The sequence below is a fragment of the Motacilla alba genome, chromosome 15 (genome assembly GCF_015832195.1).
Source record: "Motacilla alba alba isolate MOTALB_02 chromosome 15, Motacilla_alba_V1.0_pri, whole genome shotgun sequence".
NCBI classification, from domain to species: Eukaryota; Metazoa; Chordata; class Aves; order Passeriformes; family Motacillidae; genus Motacilla; species Motacilla alba.
Genome location: NC_052030.1, coordinates 8,396,823 through 8,421,076, shown reverse-complemented (window position 1 = coordinate 8,421,076; position 24,254 = coordinate 8,396,823). Strand labels below are relative to the sequence as shown.

Genomic DNA, 24,254 nt, shown 5'->3' with positions numbered 1-24,254 from the left:
CTTCCTGTGTTTTATCTGCTTTGTAAACTTCTTACAGGCATTTTCTTTCATTGAGTCATTGTTCTTGATTTTTTTCAGATGAATTTTTCCATCACCCATTCTTGGATGCAAGTGCCTCTATGAAAAAATGTAAGTATTGCATTTTTGATTACAACTGTTTTTGAACCATGGCCTGACTTCCTTTGCTGTTAGTTCAAAAGGAAAGAAAAATACTGCTTTATGTTTCCTTAGTTATTTAGGCAGGGATTCAGTGTTTATAAATGTGTCACATCCAGATTTTGCCATCAAAACGTATTTAATTTTACTGAGTTATCTTCAAAGGGATGATTTGGGATATTTAGAAACCTAAAGTGGAAGCAAACGTAGTTTTGAAATGTATTCAGCTGCTTTGTGTGAAGTGCTTGGCCAGTGGGGTGCTTGTAGGTACACAGCATTTTGCCTCATGGTCTTGCTTTTCATCCTCACCTGTAGCACCATTCAGGCTGGGGAATGGTGCAAACTGGCACTCTTGGCCCTGCTTGCCAGGTTGGCTGTGCAAGAGCCAAATTTTCTGGCTATGGAATCTTGTTTCATCATTTACATCGAAGTTCTTGATACATCCTGTTTTAGAAAGATTACATTTATTACTTTGTGGGAGCTGGCCAAAACAAAGATTGCCATTGCAAGTTCTCTCTTCCTCCTTTCGATTCAAAACTTTGGAAAAGTTGCAGCCACATGTATGAAGGTTCAGAGGTTTGTTTTTGGTAGCAAACAATTCAGAGTTGCTTCCAGTGCATGGGGCATCATAGTCCTCTGGCCAGGAGACTTGGGTTAGAGGAATTGTGTGTGGTTGTCTTCTCTGGAGGGATTCTCCCAGACATTTTATCTCCTGAGTAAATATAGCACCAAGAATCTTCATCAGTGACTAATTTGTGGTGTCCAGTGCAAAGTCTTGGAGGAAATATGTCCAGCACAAACCCAGTTTCCCTCTTGGATGTGTGTCATGCACAGACACATCTTGTCTGATATCCACATCACTCCTGAGCCTCTCTTGCTTTCCTGCTGCCAGAGCAGGATTTCTGAGTTGTCCCTGATGAGGTTTTACCTGTGCACTCAGGTGATCGTCCTGCGGGCAAGAAAAGACGCTTCTGGTTTAGGGGAGCTTTCAAAGCAGCCAGGGCCCTAAACCCACCTGTGCCAGCAGGATGTGGGGCCAGCCCTGCAGCACGGGGCAGGAAAGGACTCTGGCCCTACAGGGCTGCTCCTAAGCCAGCCCAGCTCCTGGCACCTGCTGTCCTGCGGCTGCATGGGAAAAGAAGCCCTTCGGAGTCTGATCCCCCTGTGGGCAGAAGATGTCCCCCTCAGGATGTTCTTGCATGCCCACCAGCTCACCTCCTACCTCCAGCTGTCCCCCTGCTTCACTGGCCAGGGGAGCAGAAAACCCCAGAAAAACAGGAGAGGGTTCTCCTGACTTGGCCCCGGTTTCCGACTGGTGCACACCTGCTGTGCAGGAACCAGAGGTGCCATTATGAGCAGGACAATGTAGCTCAGCCTTTGCCACCAGCTGCACCAAGGTTAATGGTGTGGGGTCAAGGACCAAGGAAAAAAGCACCTTTACAGGCAGGTAAGGCCTATGCAAACTCCAGACCTCTCTGTCACCCTGCTGATCCTCGCCTCCGGACATACGTCCACAGCCTGGAGTCCTCTCCAGGCAGGAGAGACTGCTACTGGTTTTGAAGACGTGGGAGAAATATCAACCTTTTGCTGGAGATGTTCAAGCTGTGGTGCACAGAAATCTGCTAGTGGAGTTCTGGTAGTGTGCTCTGAGGTCTCTGCTACTGCCAAACATCAGTGATGGATCAGAGCCCCTTGGACATGTGCTGAAGAGCCTGGAGGAGAAAGGCTGCCTGTGGTCTTTTTGATTTCTGATAGGAGGGAGAAGAGCCAGTGTCTCAGGAAAGGCTGGGTTATGGTGATCTCCATTAGAAGAACTCACCTGAGATGTATGGAATGCTGTCTAGCATGGCAGTGGGCTTGACCCTTGCACAGCTGTAGCTGAAGTGTCTTGGCAGGGCTGCAGTTCTCAGGGGGTGCCTCCCCTGAGTCTGTGTGCAGAGCTAGGGTGAGTCCAAAACCTCGCTGTGCTGCTTCATCTCAACACGTGGCTCAGCATCACGAGTGTAGGAAGCACCAAAGAGAAGAAGAGCTGCATCTGAGCCATGATGGTCGTGCTCAGACTGAATTAGAGCCCTCATGCAGTGGAGAGCTGAGCAATGAAGAGTGGGCCTTGCATTCTTGCTCTCCTTGAGAGCTGATAATTAGCTACCACTGTCATTCACATCTGAGGGTTTTTTTAATATAATGGAACTTTGGAATTCTGGAAAACTGATGAGTCCTCAAGTGTAGATCATTCTGCAGGTGGACAATTTTGAAGCTGCTGAGGCAGGGGGATCCCCCTTGTTGAAATGCATTTGCATGTTTTTTGAAATGCTTCTGCAAAATCAACATTTCCTTCAAAAATCTTTCAATAAGACATTTCTTACAAGCATCTCTTCTTCCCTGCTGTTTTGAGGGATGGTTGTTTTCATGTCCCTTCTCTCATCTTCCTCCCTGGAGACTGGGTTCAGGGCCCTTGGGCTTTGTTAACTAAGATGCTGTACTTCATATTTTTTTGTTTGTTTATTTATAATTTATTTTATATTGTGGGTTTTGTACCTGTGACTGAGCATGTACTTTAGATGTGTAAAAATTTATTAATAAAAGCTTTAAAATGCTGTGTCTAGTCAGACTGTCGTCTGTCTGTAGCCAGGTCTGATCAGCATATGGTATGGGGCCGTGTGTTACAGTAATAACACAGGAGAAGGCATAATTAGATGCTTGTGCAAGTCTTCTCTCAGTAAACACATTGTAATTGGTACCCGTGCAGAATATTTTGGAGGTTTTTCTGCTCCTGCCTTTAATGAATGAGAAGCTGCTGCCTCCTTGACTCTGAGTTAAGAGAGCTTGAAAGGTGAGCGGTTATGGTTCAGAAGTGCATGGGTGCTTCACTGTCTGAAATACCAGTCAGGCTTAGCTTGACTTTTGCCATCTTTTTAATCTTACTGTACATAAAATACTCAGGTGAAAACTAGCAAAAAATCCCCATGACTTTTGCATATAAAAGGTTTTAATGCTGCAGACTTTTAAACTCTAAAAAACAGCTTATTTGGACAAGTCCTTTCAGAGTTTGCACTCAAACTTTATTGCCTTGTCAGAGATTGCCATTAAAGAACTTTTTGATGAGTGGTTTTAATTGAATCAGGATAATCAGGAAAGTGCATCTCTCCAGTGTATGTAGAACTCAGATTCCAAATAAAGCTTTTCTATAAAACTTGAGGGTTGGATATTTTTAGGACAACTGAGCCTCTGGTAGGATGATGTGTCAGAAGTTATTTTTATGAGTATAGGATCTAGTATCAGGATCCACACAGCTGGAGCACAGGCTTGCCTTTATGGCTCCCAGCTCTCCCATTTTGAAACCAGTTGGCATTGGTTACACAATGTGCAGGATGACTGTTTTGTTGCTGGAGCAAGTTGGAGAGGACAATTATGAAAACAGACTTATTTACATTACAATTACAATCCAGCAATTTCTGGATTTGGGTGGGAGCCTACAATTCATGTTAACATTCCCCACATTCAGACTCAACTGAAAACATGATGAGCCAAATGTTTGCACCCTTTTTAATTTTGAACTGGGAGTGCCTGGGTGTGTGGAGGAGATGGAAGCAGGCGTCTTTCTTTCAAGCTGGCCTACCTGGCTGACACCAGAAATGCCCCAGCAGGGATGTGGAGGTCAGAGAGGGTTTGTCAGAGCCAAACCTCATGGTTCTGCATGCATCAAAGTCTGTTTGGACTGTCAGGACCTTCTGAGTTGGAGCTCACAGCATTAGTGTGAATTTGGGGAGTTCAAAGGGATTTAAATAAGAGCAGTGATTAATAGAGGTTGTATCTAAAGGAGTGCTTCATGCAGCTGAGTTTGAGTTTCAGATAATGGCAAAGTCTGCCAGCTTGTCTTCCCTCCTGATTAATGAAAAGCTATCTGAAGCAAAGAGTCAAAAATAGAAGTGTCTCAATTCTAGCCAGGTTTAAATCAACAATCACAGAACCAAAATAGGCTGGAGGGGACCTTGTGAGAGAACTGGAATGACTCTAACAAAAATGCTCATTCCAGGAAAAATGAATGGTGGTGCAAGTCTTGCATCAGGCATGTGTGGATACAGTAGAGAATTCACTTATCTTTTTTAAAAAAAGCACCCTTCCATAACAGGAAGGGCTATGTGTACATGGGTGATTTGTTCTGTAGCAGCTGGCAGGACAAATGGGGGAGGACCTTTTTCCCCTCCTTTCTAGTATTTTTATAGGGAGGGACCTAGGAATTGCTCTGCAGGCTCTGTGGGAGGACTGTGGAGATCAAAAGCAGTGTGATAGAGGCAGGACAGAGCTTTTCATTTTACAGGCAAGTTCTCAGGCCTCTGTGTGTGTTCTCTGAGTGTGGGGAGGGAAGGCAGCTGTGCTGGCTGTGGACAGAGTGGCTCTCCATGCCAAACCCCTGACTGACCTCCCAGAACACCCATCCTTGGGATACCTCCATCCCTGCTGCTGTACAGGAGCCAGGGCAGTGTGTCACAACAGCACAGCCCACCAAGGGCACTAAATCTGGTGCAGAATAGATGCAGAAGCTAAAAGTGTGTCCAGCCCCGTGCCACCATCCTGCTGTGGGTTCCTACTTGTTAATGCTGGCAAAGGCTGGAGGAGATCACTGTGACCCTGCTTAAACTGTTAAAGTGCTCAGTTACTTACATTAAAATATATATTTTAAGTCTACCCTGCTTTGGCTTCTCTTTCCTGCTGTTGGATCTTCTTACATCTCTCTCTGACTGGGGCATTCAGTGTCTCAGTGATTGCTCTCTTTGTGATAAAAGACTCTGGTCCAATCATCCTTTAACCTTCTTTGATAGGCTGCATGGAAAGATTTCCTAAAGCCTTTTATTAAAAGGCATATTTTCCCATTCTTTTATCATTAGAACACTGTTTCAACAGTTAATTGCAGAGAAATGGACTTTTATTTTTCCAGCCTGTTGAATAGAGTAAGTACTTTATAGTATCTAATGGGATTAATGACAGAGGTAGTTTTACTTCAGACAGAAGCATTCCTCTTCTAGGTGTTATTAATCTCCCTTGTATTAGGTATGGAGTCATTAGCACAGGTCCTGTAAAGGTAGAAATTTGATAGAAGGTGCTAATTCTCTTCCAGCTTAATGGAAGAGCAGCAAAGTGTTCCTCTCCTCAATTAAGCATTGTCTCTGATCTCTATCTTAAGTCATTCAAATACCAAAATGGTTCCAGTGTAAAATCTGACTTCAGGCTGCCTTGAAGTGGGGATTTTGGGCTCTTCTGTGCTGTTCAGTCTTGTGCATGTGAACTGGGGAATTTGAACCACTAACTACTTCAAAGTCCTTTGAAGAGCCATTGTTACCTCTGACTGTCTCCCTGCTTGGCTGAGCTGAGCTCTTCTGTTATTTACTGAACCTCACTTGCATAAGTTATTGGAATTAAATATTCTTTTCTCCTCTGATGCCTTAATCATCTTTTCTGCCTGAAGGTCAGTGCTAACCAGGCCTTTCAATGTAAGCTTTAGGCCTTGTGAGGGTTACAAAGGCCAGTGCAACAAAGAAGTGAATAAAATTGGCAGTTCCTATGCTGAGCAATAAAACATAAAAGGGAGGAACGCAGGGATGGCCTGTGCCATGGAAACAATTGCTGTACAAAGATATTGAATAACCAAAACATGTTTAACTTGCAGAAGTGACCAAGTTGAGCTATAGGAAGCAATGCACTATTTCCTGGAGGAAACCCCCTTGAAGGTTTTTTGTTGGGTTTTGGGTTTTTGCTAGGAGCACATGGCCTGGGATGCCCGAGTGGCTGTTTGGACAGCAAACACATAGGCTTTGAGCAGGCATGTGTGTAACTTGGCACACACCTCCCAATATTTGATGTATGTGTGCCAAGCCCTGAGGTCTCATGAGGAAGAATCTGTCAGGGTATGGTCTAGCTCCTGGCTTCTGCCCCAGACAAGAGTAATTCTGTTCACTTTTCTGTTTCTCTTTCCCTGCATTTACAAAGATGCTTTGGAGGCTCTTTAGGGCAAAAACCATCTTGCTTCTTGGGTAGGTCAGTGGTTGAGTGAGCATCTGATCTCGGTCAGGAGTTCTCAGACCTGTGAGAGTGGGCACGGAGGAGTGGATGCATGTGAATCACATAACTGAACAGAATGCTGATTTTCTTTTGTTCTCCTTTAATTGACCACATACGATACATGAGACACATGATGGTGCATGAGATAAATCTGATGGGAAAAGATGAAGAAGACTTTTTATTATTGCTTGATCTTGGTTTAACCACTTATTTTGGTTTTTTCTTTTGCTGGTTTTAGCTGCTTCCGTGCCAATGCCTTCTTATCCCAGCTCTGGCTCTGGTAGTTCCTCTAGCAGCTCATCCACTTCCCACCTGGCATCACCTCCTGTAAGTACAGCTCAGAGCCTGCACTGTTTGTGTTAATGGTTTTCCTGCTTGTGTGTTGGAAATGAGGGCTCTGCTTTAGTGCTCTCCTGGTGCAATCACTGAACACTGTAGTTCTGGCTGGGCTTGGTGCAGTGCTCTCTCCAGTTTAGGGTTTGGATCCTGAAGGTTGGCTTACTCTCCCCAAGACATGTTTCAGTGTGCCATTGCCTGTTGGATGAGAAGCCATTATGAAAGAAGTTGGTATGAGCAGCACTGGCTTGTCTTGGCAGAGATGGAAAGCTCCTTGGAACCCAAACCAGTTGCTAATTCAGGGTGTAGCTCTGCTTCCCTGGCTGCACATTCTGTGTGTTCAAGCAGAGTCTCTGCAGCCTGACAGTATATCCACCTCCTTCTGACCAGCATGTCCAGGCACCACAGAGGGACATTCAGCAAAGCTGTTTGCTCACACCAGACCCGCCACAGTCCAGTGGTCTCATGAAAGATGATCTGAACTGATGGATTTTCTCTCTGGTTACCCAAAATGGTGAAAACTTTTCTGGAGGGCAGAATATTTAAGTGACCAGTGAAGTGACATTCCTTCAGCTCGCTGAACTGAAAGGTTGTTTTTGAAGGCTCTTGGTGAAAGCTGCCTTTGACTTTGAACTCAGGAATGCTGCTGGTGTGATTGGTAAGGGAAGGGAGAAGGATGGGACTTTTTTTTCCCTGGCATGACTGGTTTTTGCTCTGTTCTCTGAGTTTCCCTGGGCCAAAGTATCTCAATTTGATATGGGAAAGACTGAGGGGCACCATCAGAAGTTGATGTAGGTGCTCATGATGTGAGCTGGATAGAGAAGACAGGTCTGCTCCCCTCTGAATGTTTCCTAACTGTGTCCCTGAGAGCTTCCTCCCTGCAGCCTGAGGTGGAGGGTGGTTGGCTGAGGCCCTCCTGGCCACAAGACTCCAGGATTGAGCAGATGGTGTGAAAAGCAGACTCACTCTCCTGAGCTTTCCTGGTCTGGGAAGCTTAGGGATGGTAGAGAATCACTGCCAGGCTGGGAGGGGGTCCCATGTTAGAGGTTTACTGCACCTCTCCTGCTCTGCCCTTGGAGGTTTTGCTGATGGAGGTGTGCTGGCTCAGTCTGGGAAAAATGCCACATCTGCAGGGCAGAGTTTGCAGATTGGGTGGAAAAGAGACAACTTTGACAGCTGGAGAATTCCTTCTGCCTGGATGTCCTGTGTGTGCAGAGAGGGAGTCCCCACGGCTGCAGCAGGAGTCTCTGCAGGGTGAGCAAGGTCTTAATGAGGCCCAAGTGAAAGCTGCTTCAAGTCTTTCTCAGCCTGGAAATGCATGAGGATAAAGATTGTGATCTGCTCTGTGGGCAGTTCAGCTGCCTTAAACCTTTATAAACCATCCAGCCTCCTCCATCTGTCTGCAGTGGGAGGGGATTGTGGGGCTGTCCATCATTTAGCTGAAGGAAGCAGGAAAATGGGACTTTTTAGGGACTGTCCTGGCTCTGACAGCTGTGAGCTGTTTATCTGCTGAAAGTTTAATCTCTTTTGGGCCTTTCTTTAGCTCCTTAGCAGCAGTACAGCAAAACAGGGTGGTCTTGGAAGTTCAGGAACACTTATCTCCATGTTACCAAGTGCAGCAAGAGCACAAATAGAGACCAGATGGTTCTGTTTTTAAGAAAAAAACCAGAAAAAACATAACCCCAAAGAACAACCAAAAGTATCTCTGAAAGCTCCTCTCATGTTCCCAGCCATACTAAAGTGAGGTGGTAGAAAATGTGTGATTGATGCAGAAAACCTCAGCAGAGGGATGCAATACTTTGAGTGAATTTTTCTTATCTGTGGAGCATCAGACACACTGGAAGTATGTTTTGTGTAACAAAAGATGCACTGTTCTGACAGGGACATAAAAGGCTGTTCCTTTCCAGCAGTCTGAACAGCTGCTTCTGGCAAACCATCAGCCCTGGTTTATCAGCAAAATGTTGTTTGTAGCCTTGTACAGCTGAGTTTAAAGGATGGAGCAGAATGATGAAGTAGCTGTGCTGAAGGCAGTGTTTGTTTTCTCCTTGACTTAGCAGTCCCTTGGAGAGATGCAGCAGCAGCTGCAGGAGAAGGCACTGGCATCTCCTACCCAGGATTCTCCCGGGTTTCTGCACGGATCCAAGGACTCTGCAGGAAGCAGCAGCAAGAATTCCTCCTGTGACACAGATGACTTTGTCATGGTCCCAGCACAGTTCTCAAGTAAGGTGGTTTCTGAAAATGCAGATGTTTTGAGCAGAGGGGGATGTGGATGTTAAGGATAGATATTGAAAAGTTGAAAGAGTGATTAAACTTGTTTGTTTGGACTGAGTAGTAGGAGTGGTTTTGTTTTCAAGCTGGTAGAGACATCTGGCTCACTGGCTAGTTTCATAGGATGTTTTGTAATTACCTTTAAAGACAGGATTTGAGATTCAAGATTATGTGAGGACCTCAATAAGAGATTGAACCTGGAAATCCAACTGGAAAAGAAGATAAATAGGCTCACTGGGAAAAGTCTCTCTCACAGAAGCTTTTACCTTGTTATCCTGTCTTCAGTTTCACTCAGCATCACAGTCCAAGACAGGATTTAAGCCAGCAAGCTGGATTTTACAAAAATCCCCAAGAAAAACTAAAATTTGTTGTTTTTTCTTCAAGTGCTCTAAATTTCATTCTAGGACCTATGTGTGTTTATACTTTGATAGGACTTGCTTGAAAATACAGATGTGCCTAGAACCAGGCCACAGTTCAGCCACATGCCTAAGTATGTCCATGCACAAGTTCTTACTTAACCAGCAGAAGGACATTGTTCAACCTTGCCCGTGTGTGATGCTTTGCTGAGTTGGAACTTGGTGATAAATGCTATGATTCCTCCTTTTCACAGTTGCACCACTTGTTTAAAACAGGAATTTGGAGGGGAAGATCATTGCAATCCTTATGATAAGGAGGAGCTTGTGTTTTCCCTGGAATCAATGGTGGGACCAGTACACACTTGCCTGGTGCTGGTCATGTTCCCAGTGTTCAGATGTTTGTTGTGTATCCAGCTGCCAGCTCGTTTGGCTGCCCTGGATTTTTGCCACGGAGGACAGGGATGTTCCAAAGCACCATGAGGATCTTGTGCCACTTGTACACAGCAGCCAGTGACTTGCACCAAGTGGACATGGACCTCTTGGGCCTCAAATGATTGTCAGGATTGTCAAGCCCCCTTTCAAGAGGACTTGCTTTCAGCCTAAATTTTCCACAACTTCAGTGTGTAAGGATTAGCAGCATCCACCATGAGCTTCAGCTTCAGCCCACGTGTGGTTTGCAAAACACTGACATCAGGAACAACTCTGCAGGGCTTGGAGGAGCAGGAAATTCTACACAAAATCTCAATTGCTATGAATGCATAAAGGTTTTTAAGAAAATTATCTTTAATTAATCTCTTTCTGCACTTCCTTGTTCCTCAGGTGATTTAGCTGCTGAGGCTGCAGGAGGGAAACCAATCCAGGACAGCCTGATGTACAGTGGGTAAGACCACCAAGGCACCTGATATTGTCCAGCCACTGGAGCCTGCTGGGTGTTTGGGACTGTGGGGTTCTGGTGGATGGAATGGAAGATATTCCTGGGTTATCAGCCTTTTTTCCAGGGAAGTCTGTCACCTGCCTGGTTCTGACCATTTTCAGTTTCATGTGGTGGGAGCAGGATGACAGTTCCCAGAGCTCCCACTGAAGGGCTGCTGGGCAGACAGAGCTCTGTTGCTGTGCTTTGTAGGAGGGAAACAGGGTTGGTTCCCAGGCTCTGACAGCTGAGTTCTTTCTGTTTTCCTCAGGAGTTCCCTGGTGACTTCAGCAGGCTTGGAAAGCCAGGGGAGGACACCGTCTCCATCACCCCCATACAGCAGTTCTCCAAGCCCGTCTGGGTAAGAAAAACTGTTTGGTGGTGTCTGTGCAACACTGAATAGTCCAGCTCCCACTGACTTCCAGGGGGGATTTTACTGCTGTTGGTGTGCTGGGCAAGATCCACATCTCTCCTCTTAATTAATGGGTAACAAGAAACACCCAGGAGAAACTCCCCAGCCTTGGGCACTGATCAGTCCCAACTACTGAGCCTGTCTCTCCCTCTTCTGGCTCTCAGGAGGGGCTAGGAGAGAACACAGGAGAGCTGGAATTAACTCTGTTCTCTGAGGGGGCAGGGATTGTTCTCAAGCAGAAGGTAAATGTACTCTGCTGGCACGTTCCCCCAGTGCCCAGCCCTCAGAGCTGGGGAGAATTCTAGCTAAAGACCCTTGTTTCTAATTCTAATTTACTGAACAAGTGTGGGGGAGTGTTGCTCATCTCCCCTTGCTGTTGAAGGGCAGATGAGGGCCTGCTTAGTTGTTTGTGGTTTGTTGAAAAGCTCCTTGTGCTGTGTCTCTAGAAAGTAATGCTGACACTGGACCTTGTTTACTAATGGGGGATGCAGGAGTAGGAGGAGCATGTGCAAACAGGCGTGGTCATGGGCTTCATTCCAACTAAACCAGTTGCTCTAAACTCAGTTTTGGCCTTTAGAAGTGCTGTAGGTGACAGCTGCCCACACGTAACAGTACCAACTGCCCAGAGGGACCAGACACTTTTGTGTTCCGAAGGTGTTAATGTTCTTTGGAAGGTGATCCCCTTGACTCTGGGCCCTGAAGCTTTAGGGTATGTGCTTAGCTTGCAGGGAACTGCTTGTGTTGCTTCCCATCTTGTTCTTGCCTGCTGGGGAAGCAGGACAGCTTTCATCTTCTGTTCTGTCAATATGGCACCTGTCGAGGGAGGATGGTTTAAGGGGATTTCACACTGGGAGATGGATGACCCTAAAATCTTTTTTAAGAAGAAAATATAGTCCCAGGCTGTTTGTTGAACACATTTGTCATGAACAGAGCCCAGAAAATGACAAAACATAGCCTCAAAGCATACAAATTTAACAGAGAATAATATAGCTCAGAGCCTCGCTGACGTGATCAGATTAATTGGCAAGCGTGTACCATAGTGTGGAGTTTAATTGCATGAGGCTTCTTATGCCATGGCCTGCTAAGCTTTTTAACAGCTTATTCCTTAACTGATTCCTTTGCATTCTGGAGATCAGTCTCTGTTAAAGGATTTGGCCCTGCTTCTGGGCAGCGGTGAGGAGAAATTCAGGGAAGTTGACCACAAATGCTGCCCAATTCTCACTGTTCACCAAACTGGCCTCATCATTTTCTAGTGGATCCCAGGGTGCCAGTCAATGCCAGAGGCTTTGATCTAAACATGCTTTCACTCTCACTGTCTTTCCTACTCCTTCCCAGCAGCTTCTGTGGAGCAGATGCCAAACCCTCTAGTGCTACTTCCCACTTTTCTGTCTGCCTTGAAGTAACACTGGAAAGCTCATTTCTGTGCTGTTTGGGATGGGGAGTAAGACATCAGTAATGAAAGATTGGAGCAGAGGATAAAGCATGCTCTTTGCTCTGTCCCCTGAAAGCGCTCAGAAGTGGTGCCACCCAGGTGTGCCCTCACTGGGTTTCAGTGCCCTTCCCTGTAGATGGCATGAGACCTGTTGGTTCAGCACTTGGCTCCACTGGTGCAGAGGGCTCCTGGTTTTCCCTCTGCCTGCTCACTTGGAAGCAGCACTCTCCCTTCCATGTGGCTCCAGGCTAGCAAGCAGTGCTGGCTGCAGTCCATCTGGGACAGAAAGCAAGGGCTGTTTCACAGTGGCCAGCAGTGGATTTTCCACAGGATGTCATGGTACACTGACAACTCTCCTTGCTCTTAATTAAGAGATTAAGACCTGGGCAGAATAAAAACATGTCAATAGTTGATCCTTTTTTTTTTAATTATTTTTTTAACACTTCCTTGAAGATGCTTAGTAAGTCTAATAAAAGGTAATTCCTTGGATGTACCCCACAGCACTAGATTTAATACCATTTTCAAAGTGCTTTTAATTACTACCAAGTAGTTAAACTCCCTGTCCCAGCTTTATCTCTTGGACTTTGCAGGTTTATGGTCAATTGCATTCTTTAGGGCTTGAGGCCATTTAGCAGGTTCAGTGTATGTCCCCTCATTTGGATAATTTCCTTTGCAACTTGCACCATGTGAAGGAAATAAGAACTTGATATAACTCTTGGGGAGAGGGAGAATCCTTTTACCCAAGAACTTATTTTCTGATAAAGAATTTTGACCAGATAGAGAAGATAGCATTTGAAATGTATGTTCAAAGTGAGCACAAGGTTTCACGTGAACCTTCAGATTTCTTGCTAAAGCTTTGTGTTTTTTATGTCTGTCACAACACTATGTTTTATACTCATAGAAAGCAGATACATCAAAGCCTCACCTTTTTGTTGAGCTACTGGAAACCTTGAATGCCCTTTTTTTTTGTGTGTCAGTGAAGAGTCAAGGCATGCACGCTGGCTTTCGGGGATGAATAGGAAATTAAGAGTCTGTTTTCTTGGTGGAAGAAATAAGTGCACACAAGGAAGAATATATGGAACTTTTTAAAGTTGAGAGAGGAATGAAAAGATCAGAATCGTTTGATCATTCAGCCTTGATGGAAGATCTCTTCCAGTTATTTCACTCTCCTGTGATGGAGAAGTGTCTTCACATGCACTGTGTGGAGATCTGCAGACACTTCACTGCAGATCACCTTTGTTCAGTGCTGTCACCATAAACCACAGGATGCTATGACTTTCCTCAAAACATTAATTCTGGTAATGGGATGCTTTGAACTACCAAGTAAATCACAAACTCTTCTTTCTTCCCTGAATACACGTGTGTTCTTGCTGAGTTAAGTATATCCTTTCATGTCATGTAAAATATTTCCATTCCACGTGCTAGAACCCAAGGAGTGATGCTTCCATCTTGTCAGGGGCAGACCCAGGTGTGTGTCCTTGCTTGACAACGAGGGAGACTGCAGAAGCCTTCATTACCAATAAGATCTTCCTGTAATTGTTCAACATCCCTGCAATTGGTGTTGGCAGTTGTAAATAGCTTTGCCATGGCAATTAATCCTAAAATTCTGGGGCCTTTGGGAAAAGACTTTAGGCAGCTACTTAGTTAAATGTGGTATTTGCATGGGTTTTGTACAGCATGGTTCATGTGTAGCCTGGTGGACAGGCCAAGAGTAACCTGGGGGAACAGCTATCAGACACGAGCCAATTAACCTGCTTGGATGGAAGGAGCCTGAAATTTGCAGAATGGATTTGTCTCAATGGATTTTGTGTGTGTGGTATTCTATCTTGTCCTTGATGGGTATAGAGATACCAGCTGCCATCCCTCAGATTTATTTTCTCCTGAATTGCCTTCTCCACCCTGTAGTTAACTTGCCAGTACTCTGATCCACACCACTACATTCCCTCTGTGGTGTGAGACTTCCATGGGGATGCCGTGGCTGCAGCAGTGCCTGTGCATGAGTCAGCCCCAAGCAGCTCTTGTCAGCAAAGTCTGTGCTGGTGTCCTTTGTGAGCCAGGGACGTTCAGCCCCTGCTCAGTGCTCTCTGCTTGGCTGTGGATCTGAGCTGTTGGAAACTGGGCCAGCCGTGGCCTGAAATAGCAGGGCTCTGGTTTTCCTGGAGGGAGTGGTGTGCTCGGGTGTAGGTTTGAACATCAGGCTGTGGGTGGGAATGGTGCTGGAGGAAAGGTGCCTGTTTTCAGGAGATCTGTGGTGCCACTTCCCTTTGATATGACTTTGAACCACCTCCCGCTGCAAGCCCACAGCCCCAGAGCAGCCCAGGGGACGCTCCCTGCGTGCAGTTGCTTCATGAAGATAAAATCTCCAATTAGCTGGTGGAAGGCCCAGCCCTTACAGGAGGTTGTCTCTGTGTGTCTCCTTTCCACAGCCGGCCAGGGCAGTTTTCCAGTAGCAAGTACGGCCACTCCGTGCCCATCCCAGTCCCCACACAGATCCACAACTACCGTCGGATCGAGCAGAACCTGCAGTCTCCCAATCCATGCTCCTCTCCCAGGTAAGTGCGGGGCTGGGACCAGGGGGTCTGTAAACAAACTGCTTTACACTGTGCTTCCTGTACCTCTGTAAATTTCCCTGTGTGTTGGGCTCTCCCCCTCGCTGTAGGGGTGTGTTTTGAGGTGTTTCTTGTGGTGGTGTTGAGATTTATTTGTTAGCACTGTCAATTTTGCCTGTGTGCTTTTATGTGAGAAAGCTTCTGTCAGCTCAGAGTGAAGGCTGAGCCACTTTGAGTCTCACAGCTTTTCCCATGCCATCTATGGATTGGGTATCCAAGTGTCCAGGCAGAGAGAACCATCCATCTGGCAGCTGCCTTTATAAAAGGAAAATTTGAGATAAACAACTAAAATGGATGGGGCTACAGAACCTACCTGACTTTACCTTAATTGGTTCCTGTAGCCAGTCATGCCATGGATGATGTGTTGTGCACGAGTTGCATTTTAATGTGGTTATGCAGCCAGGACTGAGTAAATCATGAGCAATTTAAGCCCATGAGGCAGTGCATGTTTTCTGAAGGCTGTCAGGAAGACCCTGACGCCAAGTCTGCAGCAGACAGCTGACCTGGGTGCAGAGGTAATGCCTGGTACATCCAAGACATGTAGGGCTTCTGTCTCACATATGATTGCTGGCTAGCAGCAGCAGCCCAGGTCATGGACTGATAGGAAGGAGATCAACACAGGATCTTAAGGAGCTTGTGCAACAGGGGCATTCGAATAGAAGTGTCTAGGAGGTGTCATGCCATTTCTAGGATGAGTTGTGTTGGTGTCTGGATTAGTTAAAGTTTAGATTTCGAAAGTAGGGTAATACCTACATCAGCCTAAGTTTGGGCTTCAGCCAGCCTAATTCAGGATGAGGCTTATTTGAAGTGGACCAGAAGCAGAGACACGATATGCTGATACTGATCAAGGATAGGGATTAGCAGAAGGCTTGGTCTGTGCCACTGTAACTTTAATACTGCTTTATGTTAACTTTTTTAAGTGTGTGGCAGGTTTTGTGGTAAACTCTGTCCTGTTTCCTACGTGCCTTGTGTTTTTGACAGCAAAACTTGTGGATGCTGTTGGTTGTGGACCTCACAAGAGTCCTGATTATCCCTGTGAGGTATCAAGAGAGAGCCCTGGAGAAGGTGCTGTGCCAGCCCCAGAGCTGGTGATGGGCTGCTGAGCTGAGGCTCACAGCCCACAGCTACAGCCAGGGAGCAAACTGCCATGTTTTGCTCCTTGTAGTCACCTCTGTGTAATGCTGAGAGTGGCATGTCCCTGCACAGGAACTCGAGGAATGGGCCCAATCAGGGTGACTCACAGGCTGCTTTTAGCATCTTCTCAGCATCTCTGGCGTCATGTTTTTTCTGCCCCAGGAAGCCATACTTATCTCTGGCCATCACTTCCTCTAATCAGCAGGTTCAGTAGACACCCTTCAGGAATGGCAGGAGAAAACTCCACCAGGCATTTAGTGTGTGATTCCACTTTTTCATCAGGTGTATCAAACAGGCCATTGGTGCTGAGTCATGTTTGCTGAGTCATTTGACTGCAAACCTTGACGTATACTCTGGTGGCTGAGAAATGTCCCCCTGTCACCTGACTGGCTGCTGTGTGCCTGTGTCACTGCTGTGGTTGTGGACAGATGTGTGGCTTGCTGAGCTGCTAGTTAGGTGTGTGTGCCTCTGGCCACATCACCTGTCCTGCTCCTCTGCTGGCTTACCCCGGCTCTCACAGGGTGACATTTGACATTCCACATCTTCCAGCAGCAGCAGTCACCTGGTGGTTTTTGTTCTGCAAGTTCCTGATAGATAAAATTCAGCCTGCTGCATGGCTCATGGTCTGGAGAACAAAAAACATGGTAGGGCAATACTTTCTGCCACTGAATATCTAGGTGTCTTCTCACCTTTCTCTTTGGAAATTCATTTTGCTTCAGGGCCAGGCACTTGATGAAGATTAGCCTCTGAATCTGGAGCAACCTGAAGAGAAGTGATTTTTAGGTTAAAATTTTCAAGTATTTCCTTTTTTCCAAGCATGTAATTATAGCATGGATTTACTTGGGTGCAGAATGTGGTAACACATTGAGTAGGGGCAGGGAGGTTGGCAGATCAACTACCCAACTATCTCAACTACTGAAATAGATTTATTTTTTAAAATGTGTTTATTTTCTGAAATATGCCCTAAAGTAAAATACACACCTAGAAGTGTTGTTGAGTAGATTTACTGACAGTTCATCAGGATGATTCTGCCAGTCCTGGCACTGCTGAAACCCACATCCTTTGTTCCTTCTGTTCAGATACATCAGGGCAGTTAAATGTAGCATCCCTGGCAGAGGAGGCAGGATACCTTAGTGACAGCATCTTTCAGTGGCTCCAGCAAGGAGGGTTTTTTTTTCAGCAGTCATTGATTCCTGTCCAGGAAACCACCTACTGGTTGAGACTAATGTTCTTGTTACAAGAGAAAAAATGTTTTAAAATTGAGAATAGAATGAAGGATTTGATAAAAAGACTGTGTTCTCATATCGAGGAGCATAATGGCAATCTTGGTGAAGGGGCCTGCAGAGGCAGAATGGCATTGCAATTTAGGATGTGTGTTCTTAATGGCGGTGAAAAGATTAACATATTGAGAAATAATTAATTGATATGCAGTAATCCTGTCTCTCTTCAGACTGATAGTGTGGATGTACTCACTTTCCCACTAGTTTCCTCTTCTGTTTCATTTTAGCACTGGCTAATGCTCAAGATTCCTGCATGTGTGGGCTTTACAAATTAATTTTAACTCCCTAAGTTGAGCCTTCACAAGGAGTTGAAGGTGTTTAGACAGGCAATTCTGACTGTCCAGCCCAAAACCCCAAATTCCTCTGGGTAGCTGTGAAGTGTTTTGGATCTGACAGCCACACACTGTTGTGTTTTGCTCTGTAGCTCCTGATTTGAGTCCAAGCTCTGCTGCGGAGCAGTGCCTTGGCACACTTTACCTCAGCATTGAGCACAGAGCTTTCTGCCTAAAGGCTGCTCTGACTGAAGGGCAAGTGGCTCAGCACAGGAGGCACACGTGAATAAAGCCCTCTCAGGGCATTCTGGAGACACTGCCTACAATCAACATCTTGGACATGGCAAGATAGGAAACTGTCCTGTTCAGGATTGATGTAGATACCTGCAAGCACCTGAAGTGTCTCTGAAAGATGAGTGTCCTGTTTACAGCTAAGCTAACCTTGACTGTTCTTTTCATTTATTTGAATTGAAACTCTTGAGAGAAAGGATCTTGATCTGTTTTGGTGTAGTCCTAGAACAGTGGGATTTTGATCCAGGATAAACAGCCATGAAGCTCTGCTTTTGTGGGAGTAACTGTGTGTGTGTTGTGTGATGCTGTTCTCCCTCCTCTTCTGGCCTGGCCCCTGGAGTGACCTGTGTGCTGCTCTTGTTTCCTGTAAGGTCTGGTACGGTCCGGAGGTCCAGCAGTACAAGTCCTCTTGGTTTTCCCAAAACTGGTGCTTCCCCTCCTTATCCTGGAGAGCATGGATCCATGCCCAGCACTAAAAAGCTCTCCTTTGGTGGTGCCAAGCCGTTTATGCCATCACCGCAAGGTAAGATGGAAGCTGGCACATTGCTGTCCTAATAAAATCATCTGCCTCTTTCCTGTAAAGAGGGGGGTTTTGACCACCTGTAGCTGCCAGGTAGTAGAGAGTTCAGATTGTTGTGTTCCCCTGTGGTTCTTCTCCACAGATGATTTGACAAGTGTTTTGACCTCAGTAAAATGGAGAGAAAAATACCTGTTAGCCCCAGGAGAGGCAAGCTTTGCTTTGGTGCCTGCAGCAAACATTTTGCTGCCCTCAGAAGAGGGCATCTGTAAGTGCAAAGTATCTTTTTACTGGCTCGGGTTGGGGTAAGAGCAAATGTAGGCCAATTATCATCAAAGCAAACTTCTGACCAGCGTTGAAAGGGCTTGAACTTCCAGACTGAAAAGTTTTGGCTGAATATCTGGTAGCCTGATCTCGATGCTGACAAGCAATTCAAGTGGAAAGGGACAAGAGAAACCCCAGTGTGCAATGGATGCAATTTTCTGTTTTCTGTAAAAGAACAGGCTGATATAATGAGCTGTTCTATACCCCCGGTGTCTCTGATCCTGTATTTTTTAGTCTCTGCTTATAGGGAAATACAGAATATTCATATTCTATTCCTCTGAACTAATAGCACTGCAAAGTCAGACTAAAACTTGCTAAATTAATACCAGGCAGAGTTTTTTACCTCCTTTTACAGGAGTTGATGATTTTTCACCACACAGCTAGGGCTGAGAAGATGGAAGAGATAACTGGCATCTTTCTGTAAACAGGTTGTGCATAGTGCTGTTCTTGCCTATGAAAACTTAATACTGAATTAACTTCTTTTTTATTTAATTCCCTCACAGTTGGAACAATCCCAGAGCAGCCCAGCCAGACTGTTATCCCATCTTCTCTTGGAGCAGAAGTGAGAAGCCGTGTTCCTGCTGCTGGTGCGTCAGTCCTTGCCTTCCTTCATTATTCCCATGGATAAACCCAGAACTGTAGTCTCAGGGCATTCTAGGTTGGGCTGGTTGCTTCAGCAGCTTCTCTGGAGGTTTGGCCAGCCAGGATCTCTGTGTGCTGGTGGGAGTTGGGGTTGTTCCACTCACATCCTGTCAGCCAGCATCTTCCAGTGCTGACAGACCCAGTGTCGCAAAAGCTCAAATTTGGGACTCGGAAGCCAATGGATTGAGTGAAGGAAAAGCATCTCAAAACTTCTAACACCTCCTCTGCCAAGAGCCCTGCTTGATGTGTAGTTTCCTTGCTGTTGAGCTCTGACAGTCAGGGTTTGTGTCTCCGAGTGGGCACCAATGAAAGAAAGAAGCTGCACTTTTATTTCCCTGTTGTTCATATTTCATCTTCCCAGACTCAAAAATGACCAGGCCTGGCAGTGCTGTGGCTCTGCTCAGTACTGTGCTTAGCCATAGAAGGTTTTGATCTGCAGCTGTTTGAGCTGTAGATCCTGGGATCAGGCTGTCTCTCTGCGTTAGGAGCAGGCAGTGATGTGGTTTGTCACTCTGTGCCCTCCAGGTTCTTTGGCACCCGAACAGTCTCCTCGAGGGATGGGCTCCCGGCTCCACAGTGCTCCCAACCTGTCGGATTTGCATTCCTGCAGGCAGAAGATAACCAAGCAGCACTCTGATCCTCTTGTTGCTCACTTTGGTCATACCCCAGGCAGCCAGCCTCTGCAGATCCATGGCTTGCAGCACTGCCGGCAGCTCCGATCCTCACCAAAGCTCTCCGAGTTCATGCAGAGAAGCCCTTTGCCAACAATAATGGGCTCCCCTACAAAGGTGTGCCCAGGAGTCTGCTGTTGGGCCTCTCCCAGCTTGATCTTCTGGGTGATTTGGGGATGAGCTGCTGCAGGAGCAGATAACTCTGACCTGGATTTATCAGCACTTGCTCCTATCCTGTGAGGGCTGTGCAGTGATCTGTGTGAAATGAGGTGGTGTCCTACTTCCCTTGGGCAGCTCTGCCCTGGCAGCAGCTCTTAGCAGCTCAGCAGAGCCTGGGCTTGGGAGCAGGCAGGGGAAGGAGCTGCCCCAATGGCCGGAGTGACTGGCTGGTGGGGACATGGTGACCCAGCTGTGACACAAGTGTGTGTCCAGGAGGAATCCCCAGCAGTGACAGCCCTGTGCCTCATGGGGAGCAGGCACTGTGACAGCATTTCCTCTGCTTGCAAAATTCTCAGCAGTTTGTTGTCCTTTTGTTTTAGCCTTTCTAGGATTAGGGACAAGTAACTGTTCAGGGTGGGATTTCTATCCTTATTTCAGGCAGGTTGTTAAACAGTTTAATTTTGATAAACAAATGGGGACCAAGAGGAACCTTCCTCCTTCATTTTAAATACAGATCTCTGTTCTTTTTATTCTTCTTAGGCTGTGTCCCCATTTGAGTTTCCCAAAACCCCAAGTTCCCAGAATCTCCTCACCCTGTTGGCCCATCAGGGGGTCATGATGACTCCAACAAGGAACAAGACCTTGCCAGATCTGAAGGAGATGGGTCATTTCCACTGCCAGCAGACTGGGTTGGGACTGAGGCCTGTGGAAGAGATCAAGGGCAGGTGAGCTGCAGTCTGCTTCATACAGTGATGCTTCACTCCTCAGTACAGGACAGATGGGGCAATTTTCAAACCCCAGCTGATGCTGAAGTTGTAGTGAGGCATCTGTAAACATTGTCTAGTTATCTGCTAGCCCCTTTGGATTGCAAACAGGTATGGTGCAGACTTTAAAAGTCTTCCTCTAAAGGGACAGGCCATGGCCTGTATTTTTAAAAACGAAAGATTGTCTGCAGCTTCACGCCATGTTTAGTGTACAGAGTTTCATCAGGTGGGGATGCAGGACTTTGTTACCAGACAAGCAATTGCTCAGATGCTTGGCTTGCTCTCTGTGAGGCTTGTCATGGAGGAGAAGCTGTTCTGTGTGTGTCTCCTCCATCAAACAGTGGCACAGATCTTCAGAAGAGAGATCTGTTGGAAAGCCACGTGCTGGCTGTCATGAGCATTGCAGGATAAAAAGTCACTCAGGTGCTGCTGTGAAGTTTTTTCTTACGTGCCTCTCTGCACACTGCAGCTTTCCCCAGTGTTCTGGAGGAGTCCTCTGATACTAATTTCCATTCTTTTCAACAAAAACAAATTGTGTTGCATTAACATAGTAAAGACTTGCATTACTGCAGTTAGTCATGACAGTTTTGTGCTTTCTACAAGTAGCAGGAGGTGCTTCAGATGCTCTGTTGAAAGAGTGTTTTTTTCAGCTCCAGACTGTTTACTGTGTAGCGTTAAGTGGCTGTGGACCAGGAATAGCACAAAGAAGTGAAGTTAGCTGACACCTTGCACCTGTTGACTTTCAGCATCGTGTTGTATGTACTCTTTTCAGATCTCTGAGCACAGGCAGGCTCACTGACCTTCTCCTCAAGGCAGCCTTTGGGGCACAGATCTCAGAAGCTGGCAGCAGTGACAGCCTGAACAATGAGAAGCCAATGGAAATTGCAGGTAGGTGGGGAGGCCAGGCAGATCTGGCAGGATGTCCTGGGCTGGGGTTTGCCTGCACCCCTCCTGCAGATGGGAGGCTGCTTTGCCGGTGGCTCTTGGCACAGGAAGCGCCATGTGTGAGGAGTGCAGTGGTGTTTGCTTTCCCCTGCTCTGTGGGCTGTGTCTGCTGTGTAACTGCTGGATAGTGGTGTGATTTTTGTAGGCAGGGCTTCCTCTTCTGGCCCCTTCTGAGTGTGATAACCTGTGGAAGTGGTGGCTTGGTGCCAGGCGGCTCGAGTGTGAATGGCTCTGCAGGGGTGGGTGTTCTGGGCGTGCAGGCCAGGCAGCGAGGAGGGAGAGCAGCTGCAGCAGTGGCTGGCACTGCCCAGGCTCTGTCCTGGGGCCCGTGGTGCTGGGAGTGCCTCACTGGCCTGTGCTGGTACCCACTGTGTGCCAGGAGAGTCTGCAGGAACACACCCGCTGGGCGGGGCACCCGTGCTCTGAGTAACCTTCCTGTAATGCCGGTCTGCACCTTTCAACTGTCTCCCCAGCTCCCTCAGGTGCTTACGGAGGGACCCTGCACTCTGGTGCCCGGGCTGGGGGCTCTGCCAGCCCATCCCCAGTGATTTTTACTGTCGGATCCCCTCCCAGTGGAACAACCCCCCCACAGACCACGAGGACCAGGATGTTTTCAGGTAAAGGGCCGATACCTACCTGCCTGTTCCAGTGGGAATGCCTGGGGGCAGAGAGATGTGTTGTGCTCCTTGCTGCAGGGCACTGGTGATGGCAGAAGGCTCCTCAGAGCAATCTGTAAGAGCTCAGCTGGTCCCAGCATCTTTGAGGTTCTAGTGCTGGCTCCTGCCAACCCCAGTTGTTGCTGCTAACTGTTTGCACTGGCATTAGTGCCAGAGAGAGGTTTTCCAGTACTGTAAGAGACAGGCAGACTTTTACTTTACTGCTCTCTGCTTCAGGAATAATGCTGCAGCTGTTCACAGAACCACTGTTGCTGAGAGGTCAACAAATGTAAAGATTGTGTTGTGTTCTGACTGTTCTCCCTGTGGGTTTTGGATGAGCTATAAAAGATGAGCGTGACTGTCTGTGCCCAACAATTTCAGTGCACAAGGACTGTTGGGAAAGGGCCAGGAGGGCTCTGTGTGCAAAACTGTTAGAGGTGTTACTTATGCTCTGAGCTGCTTAGGTAGGAGATGGGGAGATGCACTCCTGCTTGGCGGATACTCCTTGGAAGACACCAGTGCTGTGGCCTCATCAGCCAGCAGTTGAGGCTGTGGTGATTGGCCCTTTTGGGATACAGTGTCTGGGAGCTGGAGTCTATGTTCAGTTTAAGAAAATGTTTGGACACATTTTGATTTGCATATTTGGCTTGTTTGGTTTTTTTCTTGGCTGTTCCTCATCTGAATGTCCTTGACTCTGTTGGATGTGACCATGAATAAGCTGCTTGACTGGGATGGGGTACATGTGGGCTTAGTTCCTGTGTATAACTTGCATTTCCATCCTAACTAAAACCACTCATGTCTTTGATTGCCTGGCAGATTGGAATCACAATTCTTTCTTTGTCTCATTTATTTGGAGAGTGAGCTTTAAGACTCTTTAAAACTTTGTGAGGGGCCTGTAGCACAGTGGGGTTACTGTCCTGGCTGCAGCCTCCAGCTGCTGTTGAATGTGATGGATAGAGGATTCAGACTTCCTGTGCTGCTTTTCAGGGGTAATAGCCATCTGGAAACAGATCCAAGCACCAGATTTTAGCAGGTTGATACTCAGGTACTCAAGGGTCTGCCCAACAGTCAGGATGTCAGATAGGAGGCTGTTGAAAGTGAACCTGCGGCACACACACAGTGTTAGGTCAGGGTGACCAAAGCAATGCTGCAGGACAAGCTTTGTTTATTAGGCCTGTGCAGGAACTCCTCATGTTATAGTTAATGCACAAAGTTAATGGTGGAAAGGGGAAATTTGCAAGCTGAAATGTTTCACCCCAAGTGCTTGCACAAGCCATGAGTAAGGACAGTACTAAAGGCAGAGCCTTTCTGTGAATCATCCTAACAATTTCTGCAAACAGCTTCTTGGAATTACAGGGCACCCTGAATGTGATGTTGTAGGTCCTCTCCTCTCCTGACTCTTGAGAGAACTGGAAATACTCTGCCTGTCTTTGATGATCCTCTTGGCTTTGAAGCATTGCTGCCAACATGGAGAGAGCTTTTGGGAGGAAAAGAGGCTGTGCCTCTCTGCAGATCAATTGTGCATTATTATATTGCTGAACCTTTTGAAGGCAGGGTAGGGCAGTAATTTAAACCTGTGGTTAGAAGAGAAACATCTTCCTCCAAAGGACCAGTGAGAGTGGAGAATACCACCTGGGTAGAATTAGCAGAATGTTGGAGCTGGTATTGGCATCCCCCATCAGACAGAATGTTTCCCTCTGTGGCAGTGTGCCAGGGGTGGGAAAGCCTCTGGAAGTCGTGAATGTATTGTGAGACAAAATCTCCTTTGTGCTCCTAGGGTGGATTCAGTGGTCATGAAGGGGAAAAGCTGATGGTGAGGGAATTATCTGATGGACACCATACCTACAGGGTCTCCAGAACCCTGGGGTTAGGGTCTTGACTCAGCTGGTCACTCATTCTCTGCCCAGCCTCTTATTTATAAAGAGGGGAAGGCAAAAGTGCAGGGCATTTAATGGAAAACTCTCCTGGCTTGCATACAGGATGTTCTAGAACCATCACTTATCAGCGTGCTCATTCAGTGACAGCAATAGCAAAAAGGCAGGGAGCCAGGGTTCAAACTG

General features: G+C 46.7%; 1 protein-coding gene across 3 annotated transcripts in view; it reads left to right on the top strand.

The window, feature by feature from the left end:
* ULK1 (unc-51 like autophagy activating kinase 1) overlaps positions 1–24,254 on the top strand; it is a 76,259-nt gene that overhangs the window by 41,400 nt on the left and 10,605 nt on the right. The window contains exons 12-23 of one of the 3 annotated variants that reach the window (XM_038151963.1): positions 79–129; positions 6,455–6,543; positions 8,610–8,772; positions 9,996–10,056; positions 10,358–10,447; positions 14,357–14,482; positions 17,888–18,039; positions 18,861–18,944; positions 19,525–19,787; positions 20,370–20,554; positions 21,366–21,481; positions 22,012–22,155. In XM_038151963.1, coding sequence (XP_038007891.1) covers positions 79–129; positions 6,455–6,543; positions 8,610–8,772; positions 9,996–10,056; positions 10,358–10,447; positions 14,357–14,482; positions 17,888–18,039; positions 18,861–18,944; positions 19,525–19,787; positions 20,370–20,554; positions 21,366–21,481; positions 22,012–22,155 — 1,524 coding nt within the window. Of the gene's footprint in view, positions 1–78; positions 130–6,454; positions 6,544–8,606; positions 8,773–9,995; positions 10,057–10,357; positions 10,448–14,356; positions 14,483–17,887; positions 18,040–18,860; positions 18,945–19,524; positions 19,788–20,369; positions 20,555–21,365; positions 21,482–22,011; positions 22,156–24,254 lie in introns of all 3 variants that reach the window. The other 2 variants (XM_038151962.1, XM_038151964.1) reach the window with 2 other exon arrangements.